The 27823-nt window shown below is 31.7% G+C and overlaps 4 protein-coding genes across 10 annotated transcripts; all 4 read left to right on the top strand.

Moving 5' to 3' along the window:
• The first annotated feature begins 20 nt into the window (after positions 1 to 20).
• Positions 21 to 3705, top strand: LOC110623788. 3 transcript variants are annotated; one of them, XM_043960429.1, is made up of 4 exons: positions 21 to 179; positions 296 to 599; positions 1014 to 1083; positions 1191 to 1539. In XM_043960429.1, the coding sequence occupies exons 2-4, from the start codon at positions 387 to 389 to the stop codon at positions 1241 to 1243; spliced, it is 336 nt and encodes a 111-aa protein (XP_043816364.1). In that variant the 5' UTR covers positions 21 to 179; positions 296 to 386; the 3' UTR covers positions 1244 to 1539. The 3 variants fall into 3 exon arrangements, with proteins under 3 accessions (XP_043816364.1, XP_021624502.1, XP_043816363.1); XM_021768810.2 differs by lacking the exon at positions 21 to 179 and adding an exon at positions 3514 to 3705 and having other exon boundaries at positions 186 to 599; positions 1191 to 1273; XM_043960428.1 differs by lacking the exon at positions 21 to 179 and having other exon boundaries at positions 186 to 599.
• A 2210-nt stretch (positions 3706 to 5915) lies between these two features.
• LOC110621902 (solute carrier family 40 member 2) lies at positions 5916 to 9767 on the top strand. Of its 4 annotated transcripts, XM_021766192.2 has the most exons (9): positions 5916 to 6260; positions 6744 to 6894; positions 7341 to 7537; positions 7658 to 8140; positions 8395 to 8566; positions 8654 to 8791; positions 8952 to 9062; positions 9167 to 9244; positions 9321 to 9767. In XM_021766192.2, the coding sequence occupies exons 1-9, from the start codon at positions 6121 to 6123 to the stop codon at positions 9384 to 9386; spliced, it is 1536 nt and encodes a 511-aa protein (XP_021621884.1). In that variant the 5' UTR covers positions 5916 to 6120; the 3' UTR covers positions 9387 to 9767. The 4 variants fall into 4 exon arrangements, with proteins under 4 accessions (XP_021621884.1, XP_021621886.1, XP_021621885.1 ...); XM_021766194.2 differs by having other exon boundaries at positions 5917 to 6260; positions 9138 to 9767; XM_021766193.2 differs by having other exon boundaries at positions 5918 to 6260; positions 9167 to 9767.
• Positions 9768 to 10539: 772 nt separating this feature from the next.
• LOC110621901 (solute carrier family 40 member 2) lies at positions 10540 to 13167 on the top strand. 2 transcript variants are annotated; one of them, XM_021766191.2, is made up of 8 exons: positions 10540 to 10783; positions 10934 to 11084; positions 11191 to 11387; positions 11482 to 11964; positions 12095 to 12266; positions 12356 to 12493; positions 12574 to 12684; positions 12759 to 13167. In XM_021766191.2, exons 1-8 carry the CDS (start codon positions 10659 to 10661, stop codon positions 12954 to 12956), a joined length of 1575 nt encoding a protein of 524 aa, XP_021621883.1. In that variant the 5' UTR covers positions 10540 to 10658; the 3' UTR covers positions 12957 to 13167. The 2 variants fall into 2 exon arrangements, with proteins under 2 accessions (XP_021621883.1, XP_043815626.1); XM_043959691.1 differs by lacking the exon at positions 10540 to 10783 and having other exon boundaries at positions 10943 to 11084; positions 11191 to 11362.
• A 5821-nt stretch (positions 13168 to 18988) lies between these two features.
• On the top strand, positions 18989 to 22785 carry LOC110623434 (F-box/LRR-repeat protein 3). Its single transcript, XM_021768376.2, has 8 exons — positions 18989 to 19852; positions 20092 to 20217; positions 20619 to 20723; positions 20819 to 21212; positions 21296 to 21425; positions 21634 to 21928; positions 22028 to 22279; positions 22405 to 22785. The coding sequence occupies exons 1-8, from the start codon at positions 19190 to 19192 to the stop codon at positions 22456 to 22458; spliced, it is 2019 nt and encodes a 672-aa protein (XP_021624068.1). The 5' UTR covers positions 18989 to 19189; the 3' UTR covers positions 22459 to 22785.
• The last annotated feature ends 5038 nt before the right edge of the window (positions 22786 to 27823 follow it).

Here is a 27823-nt window from a genome sequence, read left to right as displayed (position 1 = left end):
TTTTATCTTCTGTTTCCCTTCTGCTTTGGCCTTTAACTTCTTTTTCTGCTCTGTAATTAAAAAGAAAAAAACTGCCTCGTGTGCTCCGTTGGTCCCTTCTCTTTGTAAACCCTCCTTAATTCTTACACGTCTATATCCACAACGCCTACACACAAATATATGGCTCTGTAGATAAAAAGGTAAGATTTTTGTAAATAAAAGAAAAAAAATTTGATTTTCTTTTTTGGTATTGTGCATGTAAAATTCGATTTGGGTTTTCAATTTTTATGGGAAAATCGCTTGCCGCTTCGACCAGGATTCACAATCTTGCGAAGCATCTAAAACCTTCAAAACACGCAAAACCCACATCGCGAACTGAGCGCCCAGGCGAAGACAAGTCGAAGAAGATGGAAAGCAGCGCCAGTATAGACAATATCAACTACGGTAGTAGCAACGGCAACAGCAGCACGCGCTTGCCTCTATCGGAGGTTGTGTCAGATTGCGTCAAGAGGTGGTTCAAAGACACCCTCAAAGAAGCCAAGGCTGGGGATATCAACATGCAGGTTTTGGTTGGTCAAATGTATTATAGCGGATATGGAATCCCTAGAGATGCCCAGAAGGTGAACCTTAATGGATTTCTAATGGGTTTATCTTGCTCTTTTTTCTCTCCTAATTTGATTGATTTTTGGATGGTTTTGGTCTGTTACTATTGATTTTGTCTGTGATTTTAATAATCGGTTTCTTATTGCTTTGATTTTTGTTATTGGGGATCGAAAATAGGCAGGGAAAGCAGTTGCTAATGGTTTGCAAAGTCGTGGGTTAGGTTTATATTGGGCTTCAGATACTGAGGACTGAATATTAGTGTATTGTATTCTTGATATGAATCCATTATCGTTTTTTTTTTCTTTTTTTCTTTTTTTTTTTTGGGGGGGGGGGGGTCCTTGACATATTCTGTTTGTATATTCTTCATTCTTATTCCCTTTGCCTCTTGCTTTTGCTGTTTATGGGATTGCTACAATTTGTTTGGACTACAGGGAAGAATTTGGATGACAAGAGCATCAAGGACACGGTCTTCAGTTTGGAAAGTTAGTGATAAGCGTCCAGGTTTACCTCCGTCTATATAATCATAATTTTCGGTTGCTACCATTAACGTTATAATGGATTGCCTTAAATTTGCATTTCATGATTGTGTTTTTTTTTTTTTAAATCAGGTTATAATGCAAGTGATTCAGACTCAGATGAATTGAAGGGTGATTCTCAATAAACCAAATTGGTTTCATGGGCAAAGCACAATGTGAGCGAGCTGGCATTCACCTTTTCTATTAGTCTTCTTGTGCTTAATCTGTTTTTTTATTTTTTTTTTTTTTGGTAAGTGCATGCTGTTTGTTAATTATTCAGTATAGCACTGTTTCTAAGATAATGAAAGGCCTTATTTGTGCCCCATGCAATCAACTGTTTGCTTGTATGATTTCTAGAGGATGGTTTTCTGAGAATTCATCGCTAATTACAAATGTATTCTCATACTGAAATCAAACATATATTGATGTTGTTTTGTCTGCATACCTAGAATTATGCGTTTCCTTGGGTACATATGGGAAGGTTTTACCTGTTCTATAAACTGGACTTGCTTACCCAAGACAATCACTGATGAAACATATTTGGCTAATGATGTCATTCAATTTCTATGGCTGAAGAAAAAATGGATGACTGATGGCAATCTTTCCAAAGGTTTTCCTAAAGCAACATGTGCAAATTGCCAAATTGCGGAGCTGTCTGATATGCTCAAGGATATTTTGCTTGCGTGTGTCTTGTACGACTTCAATAATGAACATCAGATCACCTAAAAATCACAACCGGTTATAAGAGATTTTTTTATCCAATTTATTTTTAATGTACTTTGCATGTCTCTGACAGGAGATTTTTCTTATAGCTGATAGTGTGTGATTTAAGTGAATATCATAGAAAACAGGTGCCTGTTTTCCCTCACTTCTAACTCTTCCTGCATGCCTTATTTAAAATTTGGAAATAGGTATATCTAATAATGTCTACTGCAATGAATTTCCGTATTTAACCTAATTGTATGCTGAGGCCAATGATGTTATAAGATTCTGAACAATTGCCTCAGTTCATTTAAGATGCTCCTGATTTATTTGGCGATGGAGATTTCATGACTAACTTAATAGAATAATAATGAATTATGGGAACATCATTTGAACTTACTTCATAGGCACTTTCAGCTGCCTTTTCATCGTGTTTCTTTACATATGATACCACTTACCTATGTCATAGAAGTTTTCTTTTGTCTCACAGTCTTATTTTGCATGTGCCTTTAGTTAATGTTATGTCCTTCCTTCTGTTTTAATAATCTATAGTACCTGACCTATTCTAATATATATCCGTAATTCAGCATGTCTCTGTTAATCTGGCAGATTTAGTATCTGTTCTGGGTTGACAAAATTAACACTGGGACGTTGTTAACTTTAGACTTTAGTTTCACTCGGTTGCCGGATCATTTTTTATATGTTTCCATATGATAACATGAAATTCAATATTGAAGAAGGATGGCAATCTTGTAGTAAAATGAAAATATCACAGGGACGGTGAGTGGCCAGATGAACAAGCATGGGATATCCAATGAATGCATCTACACAACTGGGAGTTGCAGCATCTGAGAAACTATTATTAGGCCACAACTTTGTGTTGAAAGGCTACTACTATTTGTGAAGTGGCCTTAGGTAGAGAAATCAAGATATTCTTTTACAAAATCGGGTTAATCGAATGATACTGTGGTTTTGGTACATGCTTGGTGCCTGTGCTGTAACATTATGTTGGAACAATTGTGTTAGGGTCCTTAGAAATGAGATTGAGTTATGGGACGATATGGATCAATGGATGAGGAAGAAAGTGGTTGTTTCTTTTTTGACCTATGATGAAGGTTGTACAAGCTCATTAAGAGAGAACTTGAAAATCTCTTGAGTTAAGTACTCAACAACTTTTGCTAAATTAATCATGTCTTCTTTATTATCTCAGCTAAAGTTAAATATAAAGGGAAGAAATAACCTCTTTCCATAAACAATTCCATAAACAAAGGAAATTATTAGTATGATCAGAACATGGAGTATCACCCTCCTACTCCTACAACTAAAGAAAGTGGAAGAAAATAAAGCAAAACACTAACACCACTACTAATAGCACTATTAACCACTAATAGCACTACTAATAGCACTATTAACCACTAATAGCACTACTAACAGCACTACTAACAGCACTATTAATCACTAATAGCACTACTAATATCACCATTAACACATAGGAGACTAACACTACTAGCAAGTAGGATATTGCTAGTAGGATATCACAGATAGTAACAACATATGAAGCTAGTTTTTTTCAACTGCATTAGTGATTTTGACTTGGTCCTGCATTTCAATTTTTTTTTTCTCCATGTGTGAGTTTCTTGTATATTAACAAGGGTCTGCTAACAAATTGCATTCTATCTTATCTCTTGTTACCTTTGTTTCCTCTGGTTTTCAGGGATGATGACGTTCCTTTTCCTCTCCAGGTTCTATGTGATTGTTACAATATCTATTCTTTTTCCCTTTTATCTGATTTAGATTCCCTCAGCTGTATTTGTGTTCAAGCTGTTTACCATCATGATATGTATTGTTATTTGTACTTTCAAGACAATCTTTGTGGGTTAAATATTGGATTTTTATTTTCATGATTTTTTTCGATGTATAATCTTATTCCGGGTATAACTTGACTCAAATGTGATGGATGTCTAAATTGAAAATGTTATGTGGGAGCTATGAGTAAGTAAATAATAAATGTATGTAATACATTGTTATTTCTTCTGATAATTTATTTACATTGCAAGTAAACAGGATAGGATAAGCTTATTATTATTTAAAAAGCTAATTTTCTCCCTTTTTTTACATTGGGTTTTCATAATGGCTTGCACCTGAAATTTTTAACTGCATGATGCTAGCGATATGTAAATTAAAGAGGCTAGAGAATGGTAGTAATATACTAAACAGAATTAAATAAGAATTTTAATTTTCTAAGAGGAGACTATTTCAAAGTAATTATAAGGAGAGGACAGTAAGTTAGGCTGTTCTTAAAATGCAATATGTGGTGGTTTGGAGAAAAGCTTAACTTGTTATATATAAATAGCATAAATAAAAGATATGTTAATCTAAAATTTGAATCAAGTACACAAGCCATCATACCACCAAAAATATCATCAAAGAGCCCTAAATATGATGGACAAGTCCTACTATATGACCGCCATAATGCTAAACACTTTACACAATTTTCTCCGAGTTTTGGTATTTTCTGAGAGCACCGGTCTCACTTCACGTCTCTTTCATCTAGAGAGTGGTCTCTTTCTCCACCTTCAAATGGTTTTTGTTTGTGTTTGTTTTTTTTATTCCAGTTTTTCTTTGTAATTTTAGGATTATTTGTGATGGTTTCTTTGATTTACTTTTCTCCTGGTTTTTGGTTTTTGATTTTTGTTGTGGTTAAATTCTTGCATGCGGGTGTGAAGGCTCATAAATTCAATTCAATTCATATACATGTTATCTTCTATTTCGGTGAAGAGAGGTAAGGCGGTGACGTGTAGAGCAACACTCGAAAAGTGCGATTGGATCATCAAAGTGAATATTTCCACCATTGCCAACTTGATTTATGAAAGTTGTTGTTAACTCGAATGGTAAAGTTCTATATGATTGCATCCATTCCTAGGCTGAATTTGATGGTTTATATGTGTGCTAGAACTGGATTTTTTCCTTCCGGTGGTATCTCATTGAATAGATAATAGATTATCTCCGTAATTTTTAATTGATTTCTTTGATGGCTTTTACGGGTACAATAACGGGATATCCCTCAAGTATATCATCTTTTAGTTATCAAAAGGAAGAACGACAAACCGAGATTTCTCCACTGAATTCGATTTCGAATAATCTGATGTTGGATCTCTAAGACTTTCTTCCGTTTTTATTGTGTCTTATTTTATGTTATTGGTTCTGGAGGCCTGTTATATTTGTAACGGGTCTTGAGTCTTCTAATATCTGCTTCATTCTATGAAATCCCTTTATTTTTTCCATTAAAAAAAAAAAAAAACTTGCGCATAATGCTTCCCTAAATGCATGACAAAGCAAAAATTTCAATGCGCTAAGGTCATCATCATGGCCACATGAGATGATATACACGACGTAGACCTAACTCGCTTGGGGTTCAGTTTTGAGTTGATTTTGAACTACTTAACGTTTAATATTTGAAACGTTTCCTGTTTAATTTAAAATAATTAAAGGAATTAAAACTTTTTATGTGAATAATTATAAACTTTTAATAAAAATATAAAATAACTGCTTACAACATTATAAAAAAAATTTCATATAAATCAAAATCAACAATGAATATATTAATATACAAATTTAATACACACGAATCAAAATATAATTAGAGGTAAATTAAATGATATAAATGCCAAATATTTATCAATGAAAAAAAATAACAGTATTAAAAACAAATATTTAGCGCACTCCCAAACTTAGTCTGATGGTAAGTGCATCCGGTTAAACCTAATAGATCTCAAATTTGAATTCCCCATCCCCATTTCAAAAAAAAAAAAAAAAACAAATATTTAGCCTCTTTAATTGCTAGGTACAGTCAAGCGACAGTTTCAAGCATCAAATGTTTGCATCCTAAATTAAAATAGTCAATAACTTCCGTTAATCAGCTAATGATCTTTAACAAATGGAAAATCTATCCTTGAATGTCTAATTACTTAAATAGAAAACTTATTTTTTTTATTAAATAATATTTTATTTTGCTTTAATTTTTTTATAAAAAAATTATATATTCTGTAAGCTTATTATTAATTTAAATAATAGCAACAAAATTGGAATTTCCGACTCTTGTTGAGATTTTCTGTTGCCAGTTGGCCAAACAAAAGGAGCCCATTAGAGGTGATGTGCAGACTACAAAATAGTGTACGCTACTGCACTCCAAATCACAGTCATCATCACCAATTCATCAGTTCATTTGCATTCGATTGTTCTGTAAACCCTACTGCTTCAAACTTTGTAGCCCATGAGGTGGATTCAACAAGGGATGATAAAGCAGAGATAAGAGGTGAGGATGGAAGGAGAACCACCCCTGCACCACCAACACCACCACCGGTTGGAACAAGAACAGCAAGAACCACACGTCCCTCTTCTCCCTTTATCTCTTATTAGACGTTTATATATAGGCCAATTTCTTGCAAGATGGGATGCCAGGTTGTGTGCCCCTCTCTCTCTTTCTGTCTCTCAACGCTTCAACTCTACCGTCTTTATTTAATTATTTTTCCTTCTACACGTTAACTATATATTTTATTGATTAAATTTATAGCCCTGTGTAAGTTTGCACGAATTCCATGATTTTAACCTTTTCTTAATTCTCTCTTAAACCTTCATTGCTTATTATAATTGGAGTTGTGGGGCAATTCGCATTGAGCAAATATTGTATATCTTATGGGTCAGCAACTTTTATTGCACGCTTTTGTTTGTATTCCCTTTTTTTTTTTTAATTGTTTCCTTTTTGCCTGAATTTCTTTGTTTTCTCTTCCAAAGCTGTTCATTATCCCCTCAATATTCACAAAGATGCAAAATCTTTGGAGAATTGTTACACTCTTTAGACTTGGTCAACTGGCTAATCCCTCCTGCATGCTTGAGGCTATCACTCTCTTGTGTGTCATTTCATTGATCGTTGGTTATTTGCAGAATGTGGGAATTCTGTGTTGGTTTGTACATGATCACTCTTTGGCCGAATTCCTTAATCCTTCCTGCAATCTATGGAGCTACTGAATCTGCCTCTATTGCATTGTTTGGTCCCATTGTTGGACAATGTGCAGAGAAGTTAACATATGTTAAGGTTTGCAATAAACTTGTCATTTATTGAATTCTGTTTTAAAATGTTATGCATGAAGTTCAAATGGTGTGTCAATTCAAAGAGGTGTCTGTTGAAAGGATGAAATATTTCCAGATTCAGCTTTGAATTTGAAACTAGAAAATAAATGAAACTTTGTGCAATTTGAACCTTATGCTGCATTAATAGTGTAATTGCCTTGAAGGATGATAGCAATTTTTTCTTTTTTTTTCTTTTTTTCTCTTTTTTTCTCTTTTTGTTGGGGTTTCGGTTAATGGAAGTTTCAGGGCCTGATAATACAGTTTCAGCAAGTACAATCTCACGTGGCACTTAAGTAATCTGCTTATGAAATGCCTTGAGCAAGGCATTGGTGTCTGTTCATATGAAGTGGGGAAAAGTAACAAATTAGCTAATTACTGGCTTTCATATATGTATATTGGCCTGGTTGGCAGGTTCTTCGAATTTGGTTGGTGACCCAGAACCTCTCCTTTGTAATTGCTGGACTCTCAGTAATTGCATTACTAGTCTTTTCAACCTTGAAGTCAACAAATTTTACAGCCTTCATCTTCCTTGTGATACTAACTAACATCTCTGGAGCCATTGGTGTGCTTTCCACCCTTGCTGGTACCATCTTAATAGAAAGAGAATGGTAATTTATGAGTTAACTTGAATCTATTTTGATGGAGTATAGTTCCTTTCGAGTTGAGCAGGATAATCTGTCTTGTGTATTTAAGTTTCCAATGTTCTGATGGCCGATTTCAAAGTACAGGGTAGTGATCATATCTGAAGGCCATCCTCCCCATGTCCTAACAAAGATGAATTCAATTATCAGACGAATTGATTTGACCTGCAAGCTTCTTGCTCCAGTTGTTGCTGGCTCCATAATTAGTTTTTTATCTACTAAAGCCTCAGCTATGGCTTTAGCTTTCTGGAATATGTCAGCAGTATGGATGGAATATTGGTTTTTCACATCTGTATATAAAGGAATTCCAGCCTTAGGTGAAGGTAGCCGAAGGAGGAATTCGAGACTCTCGCCAAGTAATATGGAAGAGGGCGTGCCTACTTCTACAAAGCCAGAGAACTTGCATTCTCAAAATGGAGAAAATTCAGCATTGATGGAAAGGAAATGGAGAAGGAAATTAACTGTATGGGTTTCAAAGGCCCCTTTTGTTGGTGCTTGGAAAGTGTATCTGCAGCAGGATGTTTTGCTCCCTGGAGTAGCTCTAGCTTTATTGTATTTCACAGTTCTTAGGTAATGGTCTTTCAATTCATCATTTTTTTTTTTGGTTCTCAGAAATAATTGTACATCTTTTGGCAGTGCATTCGGAAGTAATACCTGACAGTAATTTTTATTTCCTACATTGCTTGGAATGATACTTCAAACTTCAGACAAGTGTCTCCAGCAATTTCCTTTTCATATTATTAATCTTATCCCTTGTTTCCCTATGGATTTGGCTCTAGTTCCTAATTGTTTCAAGTTAATTGATGTTGATTTCATTGTTCCAGTTTTGGCATCTTGATGACAGCTGCACTGAAATGGGAAGGTGTACCTGCATTTGTCATTGGAATAGGACGTGGAATAAGTGCTATAATTGGTATTGGCGCGACAGTTGTATACCCAATCTTGCAATCTCGTATTTTAACTCTCAGAACAGGACTTTGGTCAATCTGGTCTCAGGTAAAGCCTGCAATATAAGTTGTCTCCTTAAATTTACTCCCTACTTGACCTTCATAATTTTTGTAATCGTGTATATTCTGCATGCAGTGGAGCTGCCTTTTGTTATGTATTGGTTCGATATGGGTCCAAAATCGCCAATTGTCGGCATGTATGCTGATGGCTGGAGTGGCAACCTCCCGACTTGGCTTGTGGATGTTTGACTTGTCTGTTATCCAACAAATGCAGGTGCAAATGAAATTGTTATGTGTGTGTATATAATGATTTTCTAGGTCTTTTCTGTTCATTTATGCATATACAAGTTGGTTCCACTTCTTCTTTACACTCTCTTTCTCTCTTTTTTGAATCCATACTAAAATCGTCTTCCTTTAAATTACTGTTGGGGCAGGATCAAGTTTCTGAATCTGATCGTTGTGTTGTTGGAGCTGTCCAGAATTCTCTTCAATCTATTCTAGACTTGTTGGGTTATGTGATGGGAATAATCATCTCCCATCCGAGGGTAATAGTACATAACACATATTTCTTCACATGTTTGCTTCTTTCAATTTTTCATGCTTTACATTCAAATTATCAGTTTGTTTTATTGTTGTATTTGATATCCAGGATTTCTGGAAGTTGACTTTAATATCTTTTTCGATGGTCACACTGGCTGCATTACTCTACAGTATCTATCTGTTTCGGGTTCGAAAGCACCTCTTCCACTTTGATAAGCTAAAATGTTGGTAAAAAACATGTTTTAATTACAGTCCATATGCAGTGGCACAGAAAAGTTCTGGTGCAATTTGTACAAAAATTTTTCTCACTCAATGTGGGAAGCAATTGAGGATCTTCGAAAGCATCTACTTTTCACACTCTTCATGCAAGCTTCTAGAGTTAATAAGGGCTTGTGGGGTTAGCTCACTGTGGTCTCCAACTGAAGGAATATAGAAGAGTGTTAGATTCGCTGGCATATGTTGACTGAGGTTACTGGATTCCCTATTCCTGATTTCAAACCCCAAATTGTCAAACCTAATGATTAACCAGTTGTTTTAAATTTTTATCAAAGATTTATATTAATTATGGGTTGGGCTCAATTTCGGATTCTTATTCGGGCTTCACCACCCTCTCTTCGAAATTTTTTATTATGGTTAAATTTTTTATTTGTTGTTATTTGTTCTATTGTTTAGTTAATGTATTAAGTTTTTTTTTTTATTATCATAATAAACTGGAGTTGCAATTTAGTATTATGTTTATCTACATTATGTAAATTTGTTAAATTAAATATAATTATTTTTTATAGTTATCTACATTTACTTGTTTTTTTATTGTTTATTTAATAAATTAATGCGTGAAACTGAATTGTATTGTTATTTTTATTTAATTATTTAAATTATTTAAATTTAGAATTGTTTACTATAATTTTTTTAATATTTTAGATTTGTAATTCGAAAATTTATATAGTATGTCACAAATAAAAGCGTAAAATAATTAGATTCAAATAATCGGATTTAAAATAAATTAAAAAATAATAACTCCCATGTTTCTCAAGGAGAAAGTATTAATAATTAATAAAATTAAAATAAATAAATATCTCCCTCCATTTTTATGTTTACCTTTCTTTTTTTTATCAAGTATCCCAAATTATATCTCATGTTTTAAAATGTTAATTTATTCATTTGTTTTTTAAATATTCCTATTTAATATGCATTAAAAAAGGAAATTTTATTAATTTCAATGATAATTTATGAATGAAATAATATGATTGCATGATATATTACAAAAAATAACATAAAATTTATTATTTTAATTATATTAACAATATTTTCTTAATTTATATAAAAATAATTATATATCTAAAAATAAAAATAATTATTTGGTAAGAATAATGTAATAAATGCATATTTTATTTAAAAATATTAAAAGAATTAAAATTTAAGAATATTTTTGTTTCTTCTCATTTAAATTATAATTTTACGAAACTTCAAGTACTCTATGATAAAATAGCCTTGAAGTTATCTCAATTCCAGAAAAATCTCACTGGTTTCAAACAAAACATTTGAGCTGAGGAGTAGGTGGACCATTGAATGAGAAGGCTCAAACAAAACAAGGATACGGGATGCTGAAACAGCCACTGGTTGACCGACAACAGCAACAAGGAGATTCTTCTTCTTCCACTTCTCACCCTACATCTCTCATCAGATGTTTGTATATTGCCCACTTTTTCGCAAGATGGGATGCCAGGTTCTCTCTCTCTATATATATATCTGTGTGTGTGTGTACTAAAGATGAATTAGATCAGGCAGTTTTTGTTGAAGTATTTGATGATGAAAATAAAATTACAGTGATAGTTACATGGGATCTCATTACTTGTGAATCGTTTGTTGTCTGCAGAATGTGGGAATTCTCAGTTGGTCTGTATATGATCACTTTGTGGCCAGATTCCTTAATGCTTGCCGCTATTTATGGAGCTATTGAATCGGCCTCTACTGCATTTTTTGGCCCCATCGTCGGACAATGGGTGGAGAGGTCGACATATGTTAAGGTTTGATCTAGATCAGCTGGTTCTCGATAACAACAATAGCTATCGATTTAATGAACCTATTCTTTTTCTTGTAATTAATTTTGTTTGCTGGTTGAATAAATGGCAGGTTCTCAGAATCTGGTTGGTGACCCAGAATCTTTCATTCATGGTTGCTGGATGCACAGTAATTGCACTAATAGTATTTTCAACCTTGAAGACAACAAATTTTACAGCATTTATCTTGCTTGTGATATTAACCAACATATCTGGAGCAGTTGGTGTGCTTTCCACTCTTGCTGGTACTATCCTAATAGAAAGAGAATGGTAATCTTTGAATTACTTGTATAAATTCGAACTCCTTTAATGGAGAAGTAATAGTATTCTTTGAATTGAGCAGAGACTATATATTTGAATTCAGGGTAGTGGTGATATCAGAGGGCCAGCCTCCAGGTGTACTAACAAATATGAATTCAGTGATTCGACGAATTGATTTAACCTGCAAGCTTCTGGCTCCAGTGGTTAGTGGCTTCATAATCAGCTTTATATCAGTTAAAGCCTCTGCTATGACTTTAGCTCTCTGGAATACTATAGCAGTTTGGATGGAATATTGGCTTTTTACGTCTGTATATAAAGGGATTCCAGCCTTGGGCGAGAGCAGCCAAAGAAAGGTCTTAAGATTTTCACATAGCGATCATGAAGAGACTGCATCTCTTTCCAGCCAACAAGCGAGCTTACTTTCTCAAAATGAGGAAACTTCAGCATTGGAAGACAAAAGCTGGAGAAAGAAATTAAGCGAATGGATTTCCCAGGCTCCTTTTCTTGGTGCCTGGAGTACTTATTTACAGCAAGATGTTGCGGTTCCTGGAGTAGCTCTGGCTTTGTTATACTTCACAGTTCTCAGGTGATGGTCTATCAATTCTAGGTGTTGTATTAGCTGCCTCTGTTAACTTCCAAGAGACGCTAAAAACGACACCGCTTTTAAGGGTTTTCATTTCGTTTTTGGTATCTTAAAATGCTTACTAGTCTTGCAGTTTCGGCACCTTGATGACAGCCACCTTAGAATGGGAAGGAATTCCTGCATTAGTACTTGGAATAGCACGTGGAGCAAGTGCTTTGATTGGCATAGGCGCAACGCTTGTATATCCAATCTTGCAGTCTCACATCCATACTGTCAGAACAGGACTCTGGTCAATCTGGTCTCAGGTATGAATATATATATAATTGAGAGACTTGATACTTATAAGTGATTTGGTGGTGTTGGATGAAGTTCTGTGTATGCTGTTCGTGTGCAGTGGAGCTGCCTGTTATTATGTGTAGCTTCAATATGGGTCCAAAACAATCTCTTGTCAGCTTACATGCTGATGGCTGGAGTGGCAACATCTCGCCTTGGCTTGTGGATGTTTGACCTATCTGTGATTCAACAAATGCAGGTTCACATGTTGAAATGTTAATTACTTCAAGTTTCTCAGGATTAATCCTGAATCTGAATTGCAATTAAATGTTGAGGCAGGATCACGTTCCTGAATCTGATCGTTGTGTTGTTGGGGGAGCTCAGAATTCTCTTCAGTCTACTCTGGATTTGTTGGGATATGTGATGGGAATAATTATCTCAAACCCACAGGTAACATCCTATTATTTTCCTGGAAATTTTTTGTTCATCATTAGAGATTTTAATTTTCTATATTTGGTGTTCAGGATTTCTGGAAATTGATATTAATTTCTTTTTCGACGGTAACATTGGCTGCATTGCTCTATAGCATACATGTTTATCGAGTGAGGAAGCACTTGTTCCATTTTGAAAAGCTTTTAGTATTGGTGAAGAAGATGATGATTATGATAAGTTCTCCTGAAAAAGGAAATGGGTATTCAGTCTTGAGTGCATCGCCATGTTAATTACTTGGAGAGAAAGAAGCGTGGTTGGAGAATCGTAAATTTCTGATGAGTCTCATGTGAGATAAAAATAATAAGTTTGACTGTACTTGAATTTGACATTTTTTAATTTTTGATAAATTTTTTAGTTTTAAATATGAAGACAGTGCAATAAGATAAAATAGTTATTTTTTTAATGAAAAAAATATTATGAAACCTGGTTCCTGGTTTTCGGTCAGGTTTTACTAGGCGGTAAGGATCTAATGCTTTATAGTTTATGTATAATTCAATCTCAAAGTCAATGCATCGGGTAAGTAATAATTATTTATAAAAGGTTTGGTAACGGTGACACTGACAATGATTAAATCAGGTTTATTTAATAAAAACTCCTCTTTAAAAATCAAATAAATTATAATGTATAATCTGATTTTATCAATTTTTTATTTTAAAATTTATAATTTTTTAAGAGTTTATAGATTTGCTAATAACACAATATTAGGGAGTATTATTTTAATATAAAATTTTAAATTTTAAAATAAATTGTAAATTTCAAATTTAATAAAATTATATATATATATATTTAAATTTATTTAGTTATATTTTATTTTGAAATTTAATAAAAAAATTATGTTTAAATAAAATATATATCATCTAATTAATTTATATTCGTGTTAAATAAATTTATTAAAAGATAAAAAGAAAAAAAACTCACCTCATCAAAGGGTGAATATTAGAGTTTATAAATTTTGTGATCTTATATTTAGTTTGCTTCATGAAAATTTTTTTATATTTTTTTATATTTAGTGTAATTGGAAGACATAATTAATGAACAATACTTTTTAATAAAAAATTTAAATTATTTTAAAAGAAAATGACTTTTCTTTAAAGGAAGTAATTTCTATATTTTGAGAATTTTGTTGATACTATTTGCCTTTGGAATTTTCTACCTTTTTTGGAATTTGATGGTTTGGCCCTACCTCTCTGCAATTGACTTTTTTTTTATAATTTTAATCTTTTTAATTTTGAAAAGAAAAAGAAAATTGCATTATTTTTATACTAAAATGTTTGAATTGAAAAGTATTAGACATTACAAAGAATTACTTAAGGAACCGATTTAAACTTTATGGGTATATATGATAACAAAATGCTAGAGTGGAGGTTCTATTAATATAATATTTGTCCGAGAAGCAGGGCCACGGCCTAATGTATGACCAAATTTGCACCATCAAAATTTGAGTAGCAGAGTGGGCCGAAGAGCTTGTTGATGTTTGCTTAGATAAATCCAATCGACCCAACAGTCAACCTTCGTCTGCATGGAAACATCGGTATGGGTTTCAGTGGAACGATGATTATATTTCTTTTCCATATCAGTTTCAGCTCCTTAGCGATATAGCCTTAGGTTTTCTCTATTTACAGCTTTTGGCCTTTTATTTGATAGGCATAGTTTGAGACCCTCATTTTTAACTTTTTTTTATATAGATTTGGATTATCCCAGTTATAAAACTTAGACTCTCTTTTAACTATGTATTGTGAGTTTGGGTTAGTCTTTCTCTTTCTAGTTTTCTAAAGAGAGTTTTCTCTCTTTTTATTTCTTCTTTGTCTGAGAAATCAGTCCTCTTTTATCTGTCGATGTTGCTGTGATCTATGGGTTTCTTCTCCTCCTTTGAGTAGGAGGTGCATATATGTTTATTTTCTGTTTTACTTTTATTTGGTTGTCTATTGGCTTTTCCTTTTGTTGCACTGCATGATCTTAGTATCCTTAGATTCTATTGTCTCTAATGAAGAAAGGAAGATCAGAAAGAAGGCTCTGTTTAACGGTGGTTATTCTCCTGGAGTCAACACCAGGCTTTCTACCATTGTTAGTGACTCTCAATCACAAATGTGCAACTGGAACTCTGGTGGCCACCTTCTTGTAGTTGTTGTTTATCGATGTTTTTCCTTCCTTGGTCGTTCGATTTTCTTCTCTCTTTGGCTTTGGTCTCTGCTTCTGAAAATACGATTTCATCCCTTTTTTCCCCTAACTCAGTTGAAATAGCAGATTTAAGAGTTGCCCTTCTAAATTAACCTTGTTTTTCAGTATATTAGTTAGTCTTTTGGGCACCATTGATGAGTTTTTTTTCTGCCATACTTTTTTTCCTCTCTTATAAATCTAGTATTTTGATCGATTTTTTTGAGTTTGCATATTATCTTTTTGAGGGTTTAACCTTCGTCGTAAAGGATTTGTTGTTGAAATGTTGGCTGCCAAAGTCACTGTTTTTAATGCCCTTAACGGTTGTAAAGGGTTTGATGTTGAAATGTTGACTGCCAAAATCCCTATGTTTAATGCCCTTCAACAGCTGCCCTGACAGCGATCCAAAAAGCTCCTCCAGATTCTTCTATTAAGGTTAGGGTTCCGTGCGTCTGTTTATGGGCTAGACTCTTTTATGTTGAACCTTTGTAATTTGATATTATAACTTGTAGTATTTTCCTGTTGTATTGGACTTTAGCCCAAAACATTAATGAATTTTTTTATCTCTAAAAAAAATCTGTATTCTACTTCAAATTTTTTCTTTCATAAATATTTATCTTTGATAAAAAATAATAATTAAGTATATTTTTTTAAAAAAATTACATAAAATTAAATTAAAACTTTATTATATTTTTCTATTGTATTGGGTTTTAGTCCATAACATTAATAAATTTTCTTATTTTTGGAAAAAAATGTGTATTGTTTTACATATTTATTTTTGATAAAAAATAATAATTAAATATAATTTTGATAAAAAAAAATTACATAAAGTCTAAGTAAAACCATATTAAAGTAATTGAATAAAACCTAGAAAATATAAGAAATTTGAACATGAAGTACCATCCCAGGCAGGAGACTTGAACCCTTCACTTCACAAAATTTGAGGGAGGGAGTTTCTCGGGTCAGTTAGTTCTAAATGTGGGAGAATTTATTAATTAATTTTAAAAGTAATTCATTAAACACTTAATTAAGATTTATTTATAATAAATAATAACATCTAATTATTAATATTTATTATTATTTTGGTATCAATAAATTCCAAATAGTTTAATATAATTAAAGTACTAAATTAAACCGATTACTTGATTTGAAGTTTAATTAATGTTTGCCCATAGATTTTAGAATCTTCAAATCAAATTGACCTGAAAGAGGAGTACATTACCAGTCCCGTTACCGTACGATGAGACTCTTCTCATTCTAAATATTAATTTTCAAATTGAGAAAAAAAAAAAGAATTAGACTTTTAATATTTTCTATTTTCTATTAACACCATTGATTTCGTCATGCCCGATATTTTGACTTTTTTTAAATTGTTTTTATTAATTTTCACGAATAAATAATAACCAACATTGCAGTTATTATACCTTCACTATACTTTTTTTTAACAAATTATGAATTAAATTATTTAAAATAAAAAAATTATGAATTAAAGTTTTACTAGAAAAGAAAAGTCTTGTGGAAAACTAGATAGGCATTTGTAAAGCGCACGCATAGGGAAAAGAAGAAAAAGTAAAAAAAGGTGGGCAGAGAATTGAGCCAAATGTCAACTTATACGACTGTACTGAATACGTACCACCTGATGTTGAGATGCATTACTGTCCCCGCGTTGGAACCGTGTCCACTCCCAACTCAACTAGTTGGAATTAATTGGAGTTGGAGGACCCTCTTTTACCTAATTTTTCCACATAATTTATCTTATATTCTCACCACTTCCACTCTTATACGAAATATAAATTTTAAAATAAAAATAAATGGAGTATTATTTTTTTAATCTTTTCTATCAATCTAAACAAGTTATTAGAATTTATGGTACCTCAATGTCATTTGGCTTTGGAAATTTCATATGGGTATTTTATAAATTTTGTTTACAAACTGAATTTTGTGTTAAAATTCTCTTAAAATGTAATTGAATTTACTATTAAAAATATCATATATTTGAAAATATAATGAAAAAAAAAAGAAATTCTCAAATTTAATCATAGAGTAAAATAAATGTAAAATAGAAGAAAAAAAACCTAAAACATTAAATTGACATTATGATATTTAATTCATTGAATTGGGGAGAAGAGAAGCAAAAGAAGATAGAGAAGAGAATCCCCATAAAAAGACCTTCACCAGGTGGAGGAAAGGAATAAAAATGGGGATGAAAAATCAAAGAGACAGAAACGTGAATCTTTGCTTTTTGTCTATTTCCTTTCTTGTCTTCCGGATTCTCTATTCTTACAAGCCACGCGTCCCTTACTTTTCTTTCAATTATGCTCCAGGACACACCAGTACCAAGTACCACCCCACTACACCTCAATTTCCTTTTATATCACTGCTAATTTAAAAAAAAAAAAATCTTAACCATGCTTGGTTTGAAGTAAATTACTCATAATCCTTTAATTTTCGATGATTCAACGCATTCTGTTTATTTGATTGAATTTTGACCCAATTTTCAAGAAATTAAAAAAGTTATTTTCTTTTTTTAAAAAAATTTATTTATCTCTATTAATTAATCATTCCAAAAATATATGGATAATAGCCTCCTTTATCACTTGACAAGAAGTCCCTCCACTTGAATTCTATGTCCCTTTCTCTTGAATTCTATGTCCCTTCTCTACCGGAAAAGACACTGTCGTTCTTAGCAAAACCAAATAACCTCTCCATAATTTTTATTTAAAGTTTTGCAACTTTTAGTTTTAATTTAATTAAAAATTACACTTGATTTAAATAAAAACATATTAATTTTAGTAAATAATTCTCCATTCTATTGGGGAATATTTATTCCATATTAATTAATTAATTAATTAAAAAATCTTGAATCAAATCTAACAAATAGATTAAAAAGATAAAAATAAAAAATAAATAAATATTTACTATTTAATTTATATATTATAAAAAATTTATTAGGTGATTTTTTTTATTTTAAAAACTATATTAGAATATCATTAAAATCTTAAAAAATCTACTAATTAATTAATATATTAATTTTAGTTATTAAATATTATAAAAAATTTAAAATACTCATTATTCGGAATAACTAATTAATAATTTTTTAAAAATTTGAGTGATTAATTATTAAATTTTTTAAAATTATATAAACTCAATGATAAAATATTTAACGATTAAAATTAATAAAAAGTAAGTTTTATAAAATGTGTTTTTAATGTATTTTTAAAAAATAAGATATTAAGTAATAAATTTTTTATATTATAAAAATTAAATAATAATTTTTTAAAAAAAAACCTATTTAACTAAATTTTTTAATTTAGTGTAATATAATATAATTTTTTTATAAAATTAGAGTCGAATTAAATATTATATAAAATTAAATTTAAATTCTCAATTTTAAATCTATTTAAATTTAAAGATAATAATATTAAGATAATGAATAAAAGTTATCCAAATGGGAAGGGAAGGGGCAAGTTGGAAGGCAAAAGGTATCAGTGGCAACCTTCCTGACCAAAAAAATCTGGATATTTTGTTGAACTTCCTATCTCTCTAATACCGTTCTTATCTGAGAAAGGTTGGTACTATGCAAACGCCACCTATAAGTACGGCTATTTTATACACATTTGCTTTTTCTAAATTTACAATTAAAAATTATATATATATTTTTAATTATTTTCTATAGAATACCCACTTTTCCATTCGTGCCCCACAGCAATAAATAATTTATTTTTTAAAATTTTTTAAAGAAATATGTGGAAAATTATTCAAGTACTGTCTGCACTTGAATCTGTCCTTCCTCACATACTCCTCCACCGAATGAGATGGCCAGCTGCTGCTCTTTTGATAAGACAATGACTTCTCCATTTACTTTATTACCCTTCTTTCTTTTTTCTCCCATTTACTTCTTGTCCTTTTCGTCCTTCTTAGTACGGATCACTTTTATTTTCAAAACTATTTTTATACCCCTCCCCAGTCTCTACCCCTTTTGATTTTTGGGTAAACATTGAAGGGTATTATTGTCCATAAAAATAAACGAACGGAATTAAATTGGCCTTTTTAAAAAGGAACAGGAGGCTATTACCGTAATTTCGTTATCCTTCTTCCTCACTCTCGCTTCAACTAACCAAACCCATACCAGATCCTACTTATTATTTTTCTGTTAACGGTTGCTTTGAAGCCTCAAGAAAATCGAACCACCATACTTTAATCTTTTTTATTTAGCATCGCCTCTTCTCTCCCTCCATCTCCTCTTCTAAAAATCATTGAACCCATCACCCCAAATCAAATCACTTGTAGTTGTTTCTAATCTTTCGCCATGAAAAGGCAGAAGATGACTGTTGAATTCGATGACAACTGCAACAAGAGCAACAACCTCTTTGATCTCCTCTCTGAAGAGATTGTTTTCGCTATTCTGGACTTCCTCGACACCAACCCACTTGATAGAAAGTCGTTTTCTTTAGTTTGCAAGTCGTTTTACAGTCTAGAATACAATCATCGCAAAACTCTTAAGCCTCTCCGCCAAGAACACCTCCCAAGAATCCTCAGCAGATACCCACATGTCTCCCACCTCGATCTCTCCCTCTGTCCTCGAATTAACGATAATTCTCTTACGGTCATCTCGAATACCTGCAAGGATTCGCTGAGGTCTATTGATCTTTCGCGCTCTAGGTTCTTTTCCTATAATGGGTTGATGAGTTTGGCTTTGAATTGCAAGAATTTGGTCGAAATCGACTTGTCGAACGCGACGGAGCTGAGAGATGCGGCGGCTGCAGCGGTAGCGGAGGCCAAGAATCTGGAGAGGCTTCGGCTGGGGAGGTGCAAGTTGATTACGGATATGGGTATTGGGTGTATTGCCGTTGGGTGCAAGAAGCTAAGATTAATTAGCTTGAAATGGTGTTTGGGTGTTACTGATCTGGGAGTTGAATTGATTGCTCTCAAGTGTAAGGAGATTAGGATTTTGGATCTCTCTTATTTGCCGGTAAGAATAGTCTGTTTTTGCATTTAAATTCACTCATGAGTTGTCATTTCTATAAATTTGGTTATGCATTTGCCTAATTTTTAACCAAGCATGAGTTAATTTGATGGTTTTGGTCAATCAATTTGCTTTTTTCCTGTCACAATTTTATTTTTAAGGAGTTCAGTTTTTCATTTTGGTTAATCATACTTTATGGTTGGGAAAAATTTATTGCTACATTAAGTGTTTTTCCTTTCTGCCAGATCACAAATAAGTGTTTACCTTCCATTTTGAAACTCCAAAATCTTGAAGATCTGGTCATGGAAGGATGCTTTGGGATTGATGATGATAGCCTTGCAGTCCTCAAAGACGGTTGCAAGTCACTGAAGGTATATTAATTACCAATTAATTGGATTTTATTATATTCTGTTATGCCCCTTTCTTTTTTCAAAATCTCATATGAGTACTGATGAAGCGTTATAGATTCGGATGTTATTTCTGGGACTGATTTCTAAATAGCTACTGATCTTGTCTGCCTGTGAATAATTTCTGATTGTCCCTAATAATGCGGTTTTGACTGAAAATGGAATTAAGTTATTTTCATCTGCAGTATCATAAGTTCCTTGCTACTGAGTTGAATTTGTTATATAAGTTGATGTTTACATATATGATGGTATAATTTATATGTGAACTTTCCATTTTAATATGTATTAGTCCCTGTTTCAGCTGATTTAAAGCTAACTTTAATTTGTCCTAGAGGTGTTATCTAATGATTTTCTTCTTTTGACAGACACTTGATATGTCAAGTTGTCAGAACATTAGTCATGTCGGTTTGTCTTCTCTGATCAGTGGTGCTGGAGGTTTGGAGGAGCTGACCTTAGCATACGGCTCTCCAGTAAGCCTTTTGATGTAGTTCTTTTTGTCTATTTCGAGATGTTTAAATTTGTTTCGAAAATTACTTAACAGCGTCGCGGTGATTGTGTGGTTCAGGTCACACCTGCGCTTGCTAATAGTCTGAGAAGTCTTTCAGCATTGCAATCTGTCAAACTAGATGGTTGCATAGTTACCACTGATGGATTGAAGGCTGTTGCAAATTGTGTTGTATCATTAAGGGAGCTGAGCCTAAGTAAGTGCTTAGGAGTGACAGATGAAGGTCTCTCCTATCTTGTAACAAAGCACAGAGAGTTGAGGAAGCTAGACATCACATGCTGTCGCAAGATAACTGATGTATCTATTGCATACATTACAAGTTCATGTGCAAACCTCACTTCCCTAAGAATGGAATCGTGTTCGTTGGTTCCTAGAGAAGCATTTGTACTGATTGGACAACGATGCCAGTTTCTTGAGGAGCTTGATTTAACAGATAATGAGATAGATGATGAAGGTTTTTGCTTTGCTCTACTGTTAACTGCAGCATAAAAGACACTAATTTCTTAACTGGCGTAGTAATTTCAGCTCTCTTTGCAGGTCTGAAGTCGATTTCTAGATGTTCCAAACTCTCCAGCTTGAAATTAGGAATTTGCCTAAACATAAGTGATGAAGGACTTGCTTATATTGGCATGAACTGCTCAAAACTTACTGAGCTCGACTTATACAGGTATCCCATTAGCAATTTTTAACTTTGTTATCCTTATTGTCCGACAGGAAGTCGATCTATGTTTTGGGGGGATTATCTTAGTTCAAGTCTGCTGTGTAACCTTTAGCATGTATAGCTAGAATAACTCTTTGTGCAATATGTACATATTTCATGGGTAACATGACATAATGAGAAATTCGTGATCTGATGGATTGTGTTGGTTGTTCAGATCTGCTGAAATAACAGATTCAGGAATTTTGGCAATTGCTTCTGGTTGCCATGAGTTGGAGGTTGTTAATATGTCCTACTGCAGAGATATTACCGATAGTTCATTGATATCACTGTCAAAATGTGCGAAATTAAACACCTTTGAAAGTCGAGGATGTCCTTTGATCACATCTTTGGGTATAGCAGCCATTGCTGTCGGGTGTAAGCAACTAAGTAAGTTAGACATAAAGAAGTGTCACAATATTGATAATACTGCAATGCTTCCACTTGCTCACTTTTCACAAAACCTCAGACAGGTACTTCCCTTTTTATGTAATCTGTTTCATTTTTCGCCGCTTATCAGAGCGAGAACTCTGGCACATATCTAGAATTATGATTCATTATTTCTGTTCCAGATCATTTTATCATATAGCTCAGTCACAGATGTGGGGCTCTTGTCCCTCGCTAGCATCAGCTGCCTGCAAAACCTGACTGTCTTGCACTTGAAGGGCTTGACACGAAGCGGATTGGTAGCTGCCTTATTGGCATGCAGAGGACTAACAAAAGTGAAGCTGCATGTAGCTTTTAAATCACTGCTTCCTCAAGCACTTTTCGAGCATTTAGAAGCACGCGGATGTGTGTTCGAATGGAGAGACAAAGAATTCCAGGTATGTTCTGCATTTTTAATTACTCAGCTGAACAATGTTGAAACTTGAAAGTGAAAATAGATGATTGTAGCTCTGCAGAAGCCTTAATGCAAAGTAGTAAATTGGGCTGTTCTTTATTTTGTCAGGCTGAATTGGATCCCAAGTGCTGGAAACTGCAGTTGGAAGATATGATTCCGTGAAGAATATGGAGGGTGTAATTGAACAGAAACAATCAATGGCAGGACACGAGAAGGCCAAGTCCATGAATGTGGAAATTGGTGGCGGAATTCATGTGATGTGGTTGTTGAAGATTTATTTTATATATTAAAACTTTCTGAAGTGCAGTGTATCAGAAAGTGAAATTCTTGTTGCCCTTTCACGCTAGATTTACTAGTGTAGCATGCAACACGAAACCCTAATTGGGTTGGAAAATTATCCTTCATTCTTTGAATTGGAAGTGTAATTTACACGTTTCTTTTTGTAGGCCAAAATTCACACGTCATTTAATTAAATTTTTTATTTATTCACTGCACTCCACTAAATAAAGAGCAAGAATCTCAAATTCAAAACCGATAATATGGTTTTCTTCATGAAAATTCACGTCATTTAATTAAGTTAGACTTTTGATATTTGATTATGACTATATAGGGTTTTTTAATCTAAAATTAATTAAATTTACCATTAATATATTTTCACAAATATATATATATATATAACTCTATTTTTAATTTTAAAAAATTTGCTTTCGTTCAAGTTTTGTTATATTAATAAAATGATTTTTCCTATCAGTCTAAAGTTTTTCAAAAATTATATATTTATTAATATTTAAAATTTAATATGTATATATATGTAAAAACACTGGGTTTGGGCTGTATTTTGATTTGTTGTTTATGGGTTAGTCTTATTCTGAATTTGAATTTTGTGCTATAGGCCCATAAATTGTATCTTTAACTTTTATTTTTTTTTCCTCAATTCATAAGCCAAATGCATTATATAATAATATGTGCTTTTTTCGTATTTTTATAATTTAAAAAGTGAAAGAAAATAAATCCTAATTGGCATTGTATCTTTAAATTTACCCGAAATATTCAGTTGTTTTAAAAAGAGAAAAAAGGAAAAAAAAAGGAAGTCGCGGATTTACGGGTACACCGTGGAACCACTTAGGAATTCACTTCCCCAGAACTAATGCATGCGCTGGTCAAACTTGGAAATGGTCAAAATATGGATAGCAAGGCTATATACGTCATTTTATGTTAGAAAAACTCCCGGCTCATGCGATAAGCAGCTTGGCAACTTTTATTTATTTTTATAAGGACTATTCGCTCAAAAAAGTCTAAATTTTAGGAATTTTTATATTTATAATTTAAATTTTTAATTTTAAATAAAAAATTTTAATTTTTAAATTTATTATAATTATAATAATTTTTTAAATTAATTTTAATTTAATTTAATTTAACTTAACTTACATAATATATTATATATTATTATTTTTATCATATAAATAATTTGATTAATTAAAATTAAATTTTAATTAAAATTTTTAATTTTTAATTATATAAAAATTTTAAATTATATAATTGAAATATTTAATTCTTCTCTATTTAAATAAAAATTTTATTAAAAATTTTAAATAATTAGATATTTAAGATTTTAACTAAAATTTAATTTAAATTAAATATGATATATTATATGATCTACCATAATAAATTTAAAAATTAAATTTTTAATATAAAATTAAAAATTTAAATTATAAATATAAAAGCCCAAATAAGCCTTTTTATAAAAACAACTTGGCAACCTCATGATTGGTTTCAAAAAACAAACCTTAATCTTTGGAGAAAGAAATTGACATGTAGGGATGGCAACAGATCGGGTATTTTTGGATATCCGATCTGATCGAATCCTAATAAAACAGATTTGGGTAGTTATAATCGGATTTGGGACGGGTTCGAATTTTAAAAATAATACCCGTTGCGGGTTCGGATCGGATTCGGGTTTTATGTACAGGGTACCCACTACCCGAACCCGTTTATATAAATAATTAATTTAATATAAAAAATATATTTTACAATAATATTTATAAATTTTTTTTATATATTTTTATTTAAAAATTTAAATTTAAATATTCTTTAGAAATATTAAATTTTTTAAATGAAAATTATTAATGAAAAATATTTTTTATATAAATTATTAATTAAAATATATAATATTAAACGGGTTCGGGTTTTATTCGGATAATAATAATCGGGTTTGGGACGGATTTGAATAATTTAAATTAATTTTTAATCGGATTCGGAACGGGTTCGGGTATTACTAATATAAATCGGATTCGGATTCAGGTAGTTTAATTTTCGCGGGTACCCTACCCGTTTACATCCCTAACAACATTCGATTCAACTCCATTTATTTTAAAAAATAAAGTTTTTATTTAATTAATTTTTAACATTACAAATAATAATAAAAAAACCATAGTGATTTTAATGATTTGTTTTTTTTATCTAAATCGGATAGATAAAAGTTTTAAAAGTGATTTTCTTTTGTCTAATTTATGAGTGAAATTTTAATATACCTAATGCAAATATTTCCTTTTTTGTATTTCTGAGATATATTAATTTGATGAATTAATTTCCAAAATTTATTGAGAATTTTTTGGAACTTAAATATTAAGTTTTCAATTTTTCTTGCATTTTTATCAATAATTATTTTAAGACCATTTATTAAAATTTATTTTGACCATTTTAAATTTTTATATTTTATTTTGTGTGCATAGGATAGTTAAACTCCTGTACGTTCTCTCTCCTAATCCTTAATCCAACCAACATAGCTTCCTAATTTCCGGCATACTCCGACAAAAATAAAAAAAAATCTCCCACACGCCTCCAACAATTGTTTCCTTCGTAGCCTAGAAAATGTGATTCTAGCAAGAGACCCGACACCAAAATCCTTTGCTAGATCTCTCTTTCGGTAACAATTATTCAGAAAATCGTGTTTTTATGTTTAGCGAAAGGGAAGAGCTCAAAGCTCAATCTAATATTAATCTGGACACAGCCACCAGCAATATTTGGATCAACTAATAGTTTAACTCAGTAGGAGGAATCAAAAGAACGTACTCCTTAAAATGCTTCATCTCCATTTTTACTAATTTATCAGCATAAGAATTAACTTTTCTGCGACAATATATAAAAATTATAATTTTATTTTAATTGAAGAATAGATTTCACTTTAAAATATATTAAAATATATTTTCATATATATTAAAAAAAAGATAAAATAGGTAAAAAAATTACTTTTTCCTTTTTTTTAGCTCACTCACTACTCATCTCGATCATCCTCACCTTTTCTCCCTCTTCTTTTTTTTTCTCTCTCTCTACAACTCTAATGAATATTTCACCATGAATTCTTTTCGATCTAAATTGAGCGTCGGATGATCCTCACTAGAGATTCTCGATAAATTCTTAACTCGCTTTCCCTATTTTACAGTTCCTTCCAAAATCACATTTTATGGAATTCATATGAAGAATTAAAAGGAAATTACTTTAGCAAGTGGTGTCATATGCGGAAAACAATTGGTTGATATAAAATACCAATAGACCCTTGACTCGTCGTTTATGGCCTCACGTTGTGTGCCTTCTACGCCTCAACAATAACTATAATGCTGATAAGGTTGGAAGCAATAGTAGGACCAATGTGTCCGAACAACAACGATATAAGACTATAAGCCTAAAAGCGACAATAGGAAGTCTGACCAATACAATATAAAGATCAGACCTCCCATATCTATAACCTTTCTTATGCTCGGAATAAGCTAGCCGACCTCACCAATACTCAGAGCAAGTAGACCAACCTTTTTAAAGCACACAAGGTCTCTCTAGGGTCATGATAGTGCATGCGATAGGACTGACAAACATTACACGCATGATGAATAGGGTATAGGCCAAGCGACTCAACATTTATTAAGTGACTGCCCGCCATTAATGAGCCGCCTGACATATCTGTCACAGTATGTCACCATTCGATAGGACATCTGTCAGAACCTCCTAATATAGTAAGGGTATAAATACCCTGAGCCAACCACCTTAAGAGACAGATTTTTCAGCCATCACTGGATAATTAGATACACAGTCTCTCTTTCAAACTTCAATTTCCACAAACTTGAAAATTTTCGACCTTATTAACTCTCAACGATCCAATCAGAGCCATTAATTTCTCCGATGAATCAAATCCTACCACGTGTGTCCACATACCCTTACCTTATCGAATCTCAAACCATCAACATTATAATCAAAAAATAAGTTTTAACTCTATATTTTTTATTTTTTATTTTTGCTGTCAATCCAATTAGATACTATAATTGTCTAAGCATCACATATTTGACAAAAGTTAATATAAAAAATTATAAATTTTTAATAATTTTCACAATTTAAAACCTTAAATGAAAAAAAAAAACTTATCATATAATTAAACTAAAATCTAAACAGAACCTATTAAAATCGTATAATAAAATAAACTTGCTAAAAACTATACAAAATCAAAATGATCTTTCTCCAAATCAACAATATTTAAATCTTATTTTAAAATTTATACATCTTCTCTATTTATTCTTTTATCGCCATGTATATCATGATTTTTACCTACAAAAAAAAAAATTAATGAATAAAACGAAATCGATCTCAAAATGAACCGATTAAAAAAAAAAACTTATTTTGAAAATAGACATCAAATTTCATAACAAAAGTACAAGCGATCTCGAGCTGTTCGTAAATTCAAGCCCATTTTAACATAGTATAGTTAATTCTATATCTATAAATATATCTCTCCTCTCATGCCTGCCATATCTCCATTGCTTCATCGATCCTCCTTTTCATTTTTGCTAGTCATTTATTGTTGGATCTAAGTTATTTGTGGATGTAACTAGGGGTCAGCATTCGGTCGGTTTGGTTTAAAATCAAACCGAACCGAATAAACTAAAAACTAAAATTTTAGAATATATAAAAATCGAACTGAATCGATTTTGGTCAGAAATCACATCAAACCGAACCGGTCTGATTCGATTTTTTTATCGGTTTTTTTATTAAATTTTTTATTTTTTATACTTTATTTTTAATATTTTAAAATTTAATTAAAATATTTTAATTTTAATATAATTTAATTTCTCTATATTATTGAAAATAATATATTATTATCACTAATCGGTTTAGTTTAGTTTTTTCGATTTTTTTTATCAAAATTGAATAGAACCAAAATAACGGAAATTTTAAAATTAAAAATCAAATCGAATCGAATTGAATAAAAAACCGAATCGAATTTCAAAATTAATTCGATTCAATCGATTTTTTCGGTTTGAACAATGTAACGAAGAGAATCAGAATTAGAAAAAAAAAGTATTATTTCGGTTTATTAATACAATTTTTTTTACAATAAAAAAAATCGATTTACAATTTAATTCTAAAATATTGTTGCCATTCCATTATATATCTAAATTTAAATTCAAACCCATTCATTACCTTGTATTTTTGCATAATCAATATGATGATCTGAGGTCCAGAAAATAGGGTTTTACAATGG

The sequence above is a fragment of the Manihot esculenta genome, chromosome 9, assembly GCF_001659605.2.
Source record: "Manihot esculenta cultivar AM560-2 chromosome 9, M.esculenta_v8, whole genome shotgun sequence".
NCBI classification, from domain to species: domain Eukaryota; kingdom Viridiplantae; phylum Streptophyta; class Magnoliopsida; order Malpighiales; family Euphorbiaceae; genus Manihot; species Manihot esculenta.
This window is presented reverse-complemented; position numbering and strand designations above follow the sequence as displayed.

Bases quoted from the DNA above. Each gene is read 5' to 3' on its own strand.
- LOC110621902 (XM_021766192.2), top strand. From the start codon at position 6,121: ATGGAAGGAGAACCACCCCTGCACCACCAACACCACCACCGGTTGGAA. The intron at 8,141-8,394 runs GTAATGGTCTTT...TCATTGTTCCAG, and splicing joins TTGTATTTCACAGTTCTTAG to TTTTGGCATCTTGATGACAG. The intron at 9,245-9,320 runs GTTCGAAAGCAC...GTCCATATGCAG, and splicing joins ACAGTATCTATCTGTTTCGG to TGGCACAGAAAAGTTCTGGT.
- LOC110621901 (XM_021766191.2), top strand. From the start codon at position 10,659: ATGCTGAAACAGCCACTGGTTGACCGACAACAGCAACAAGGAGATTCT. The intron at 10,784-10,933 runs GTTCTCTCTCTC...TGTTGTCTGCAG, and splicing joins TTCGCAAGATGGGATGCCAG to AATGTGGGAATTCTCAGTTG. The intron at 12,494-12,573 runs GTTCACATGTTG...ATGTTGAGGCAG, and splicing joins CTGTGATTCAACAAATGCAG to GATCACGTTCCTGAATCTGA.
- LOC110623434 (XM_021768376.2), top strand. From the start codon at position 19,190: ATGAAAAGGCAGAAGATGACTGTTGAATTCGATGACAACTGCAACAAG. The intron at 19,853-20,091 runs GTAAGAATAGTC...CCTTTCTGCCAG, and splicing joins TGGATCTCTCTTATTTGCCG to ATCACAAATAAGTGTTTACC. The intron at 20,724-20,818 runs GTAAGCCTTTTG...TGTGTGGTTCAG, and splicing joins CCTTAGCATACGGCTCTCCA to GTCACACCTGCGCTTGCTAA.
- LOC110623788 (XM_021768810.2), top strand. From the start codon at position 267: ATGGGAAAATCGCTTGCCGCTTCGACCAGGATTCACAATCTTGCGAAG. The intron at 600-1,013 runs GTGAACCTTAAT...TTTGGACTACAG, and splicing joins TCCCTAGAGATGCCCAGAAG to GGAAGAATTTGGATGACAAG. The intron at 1,084-1,190 runs GTTTACCTCCGT...TTTTTAAATCAG, and splicing joins AGTTAGTGATAAGCGTCCAG to GTTATAATGCAAGTGATTCA.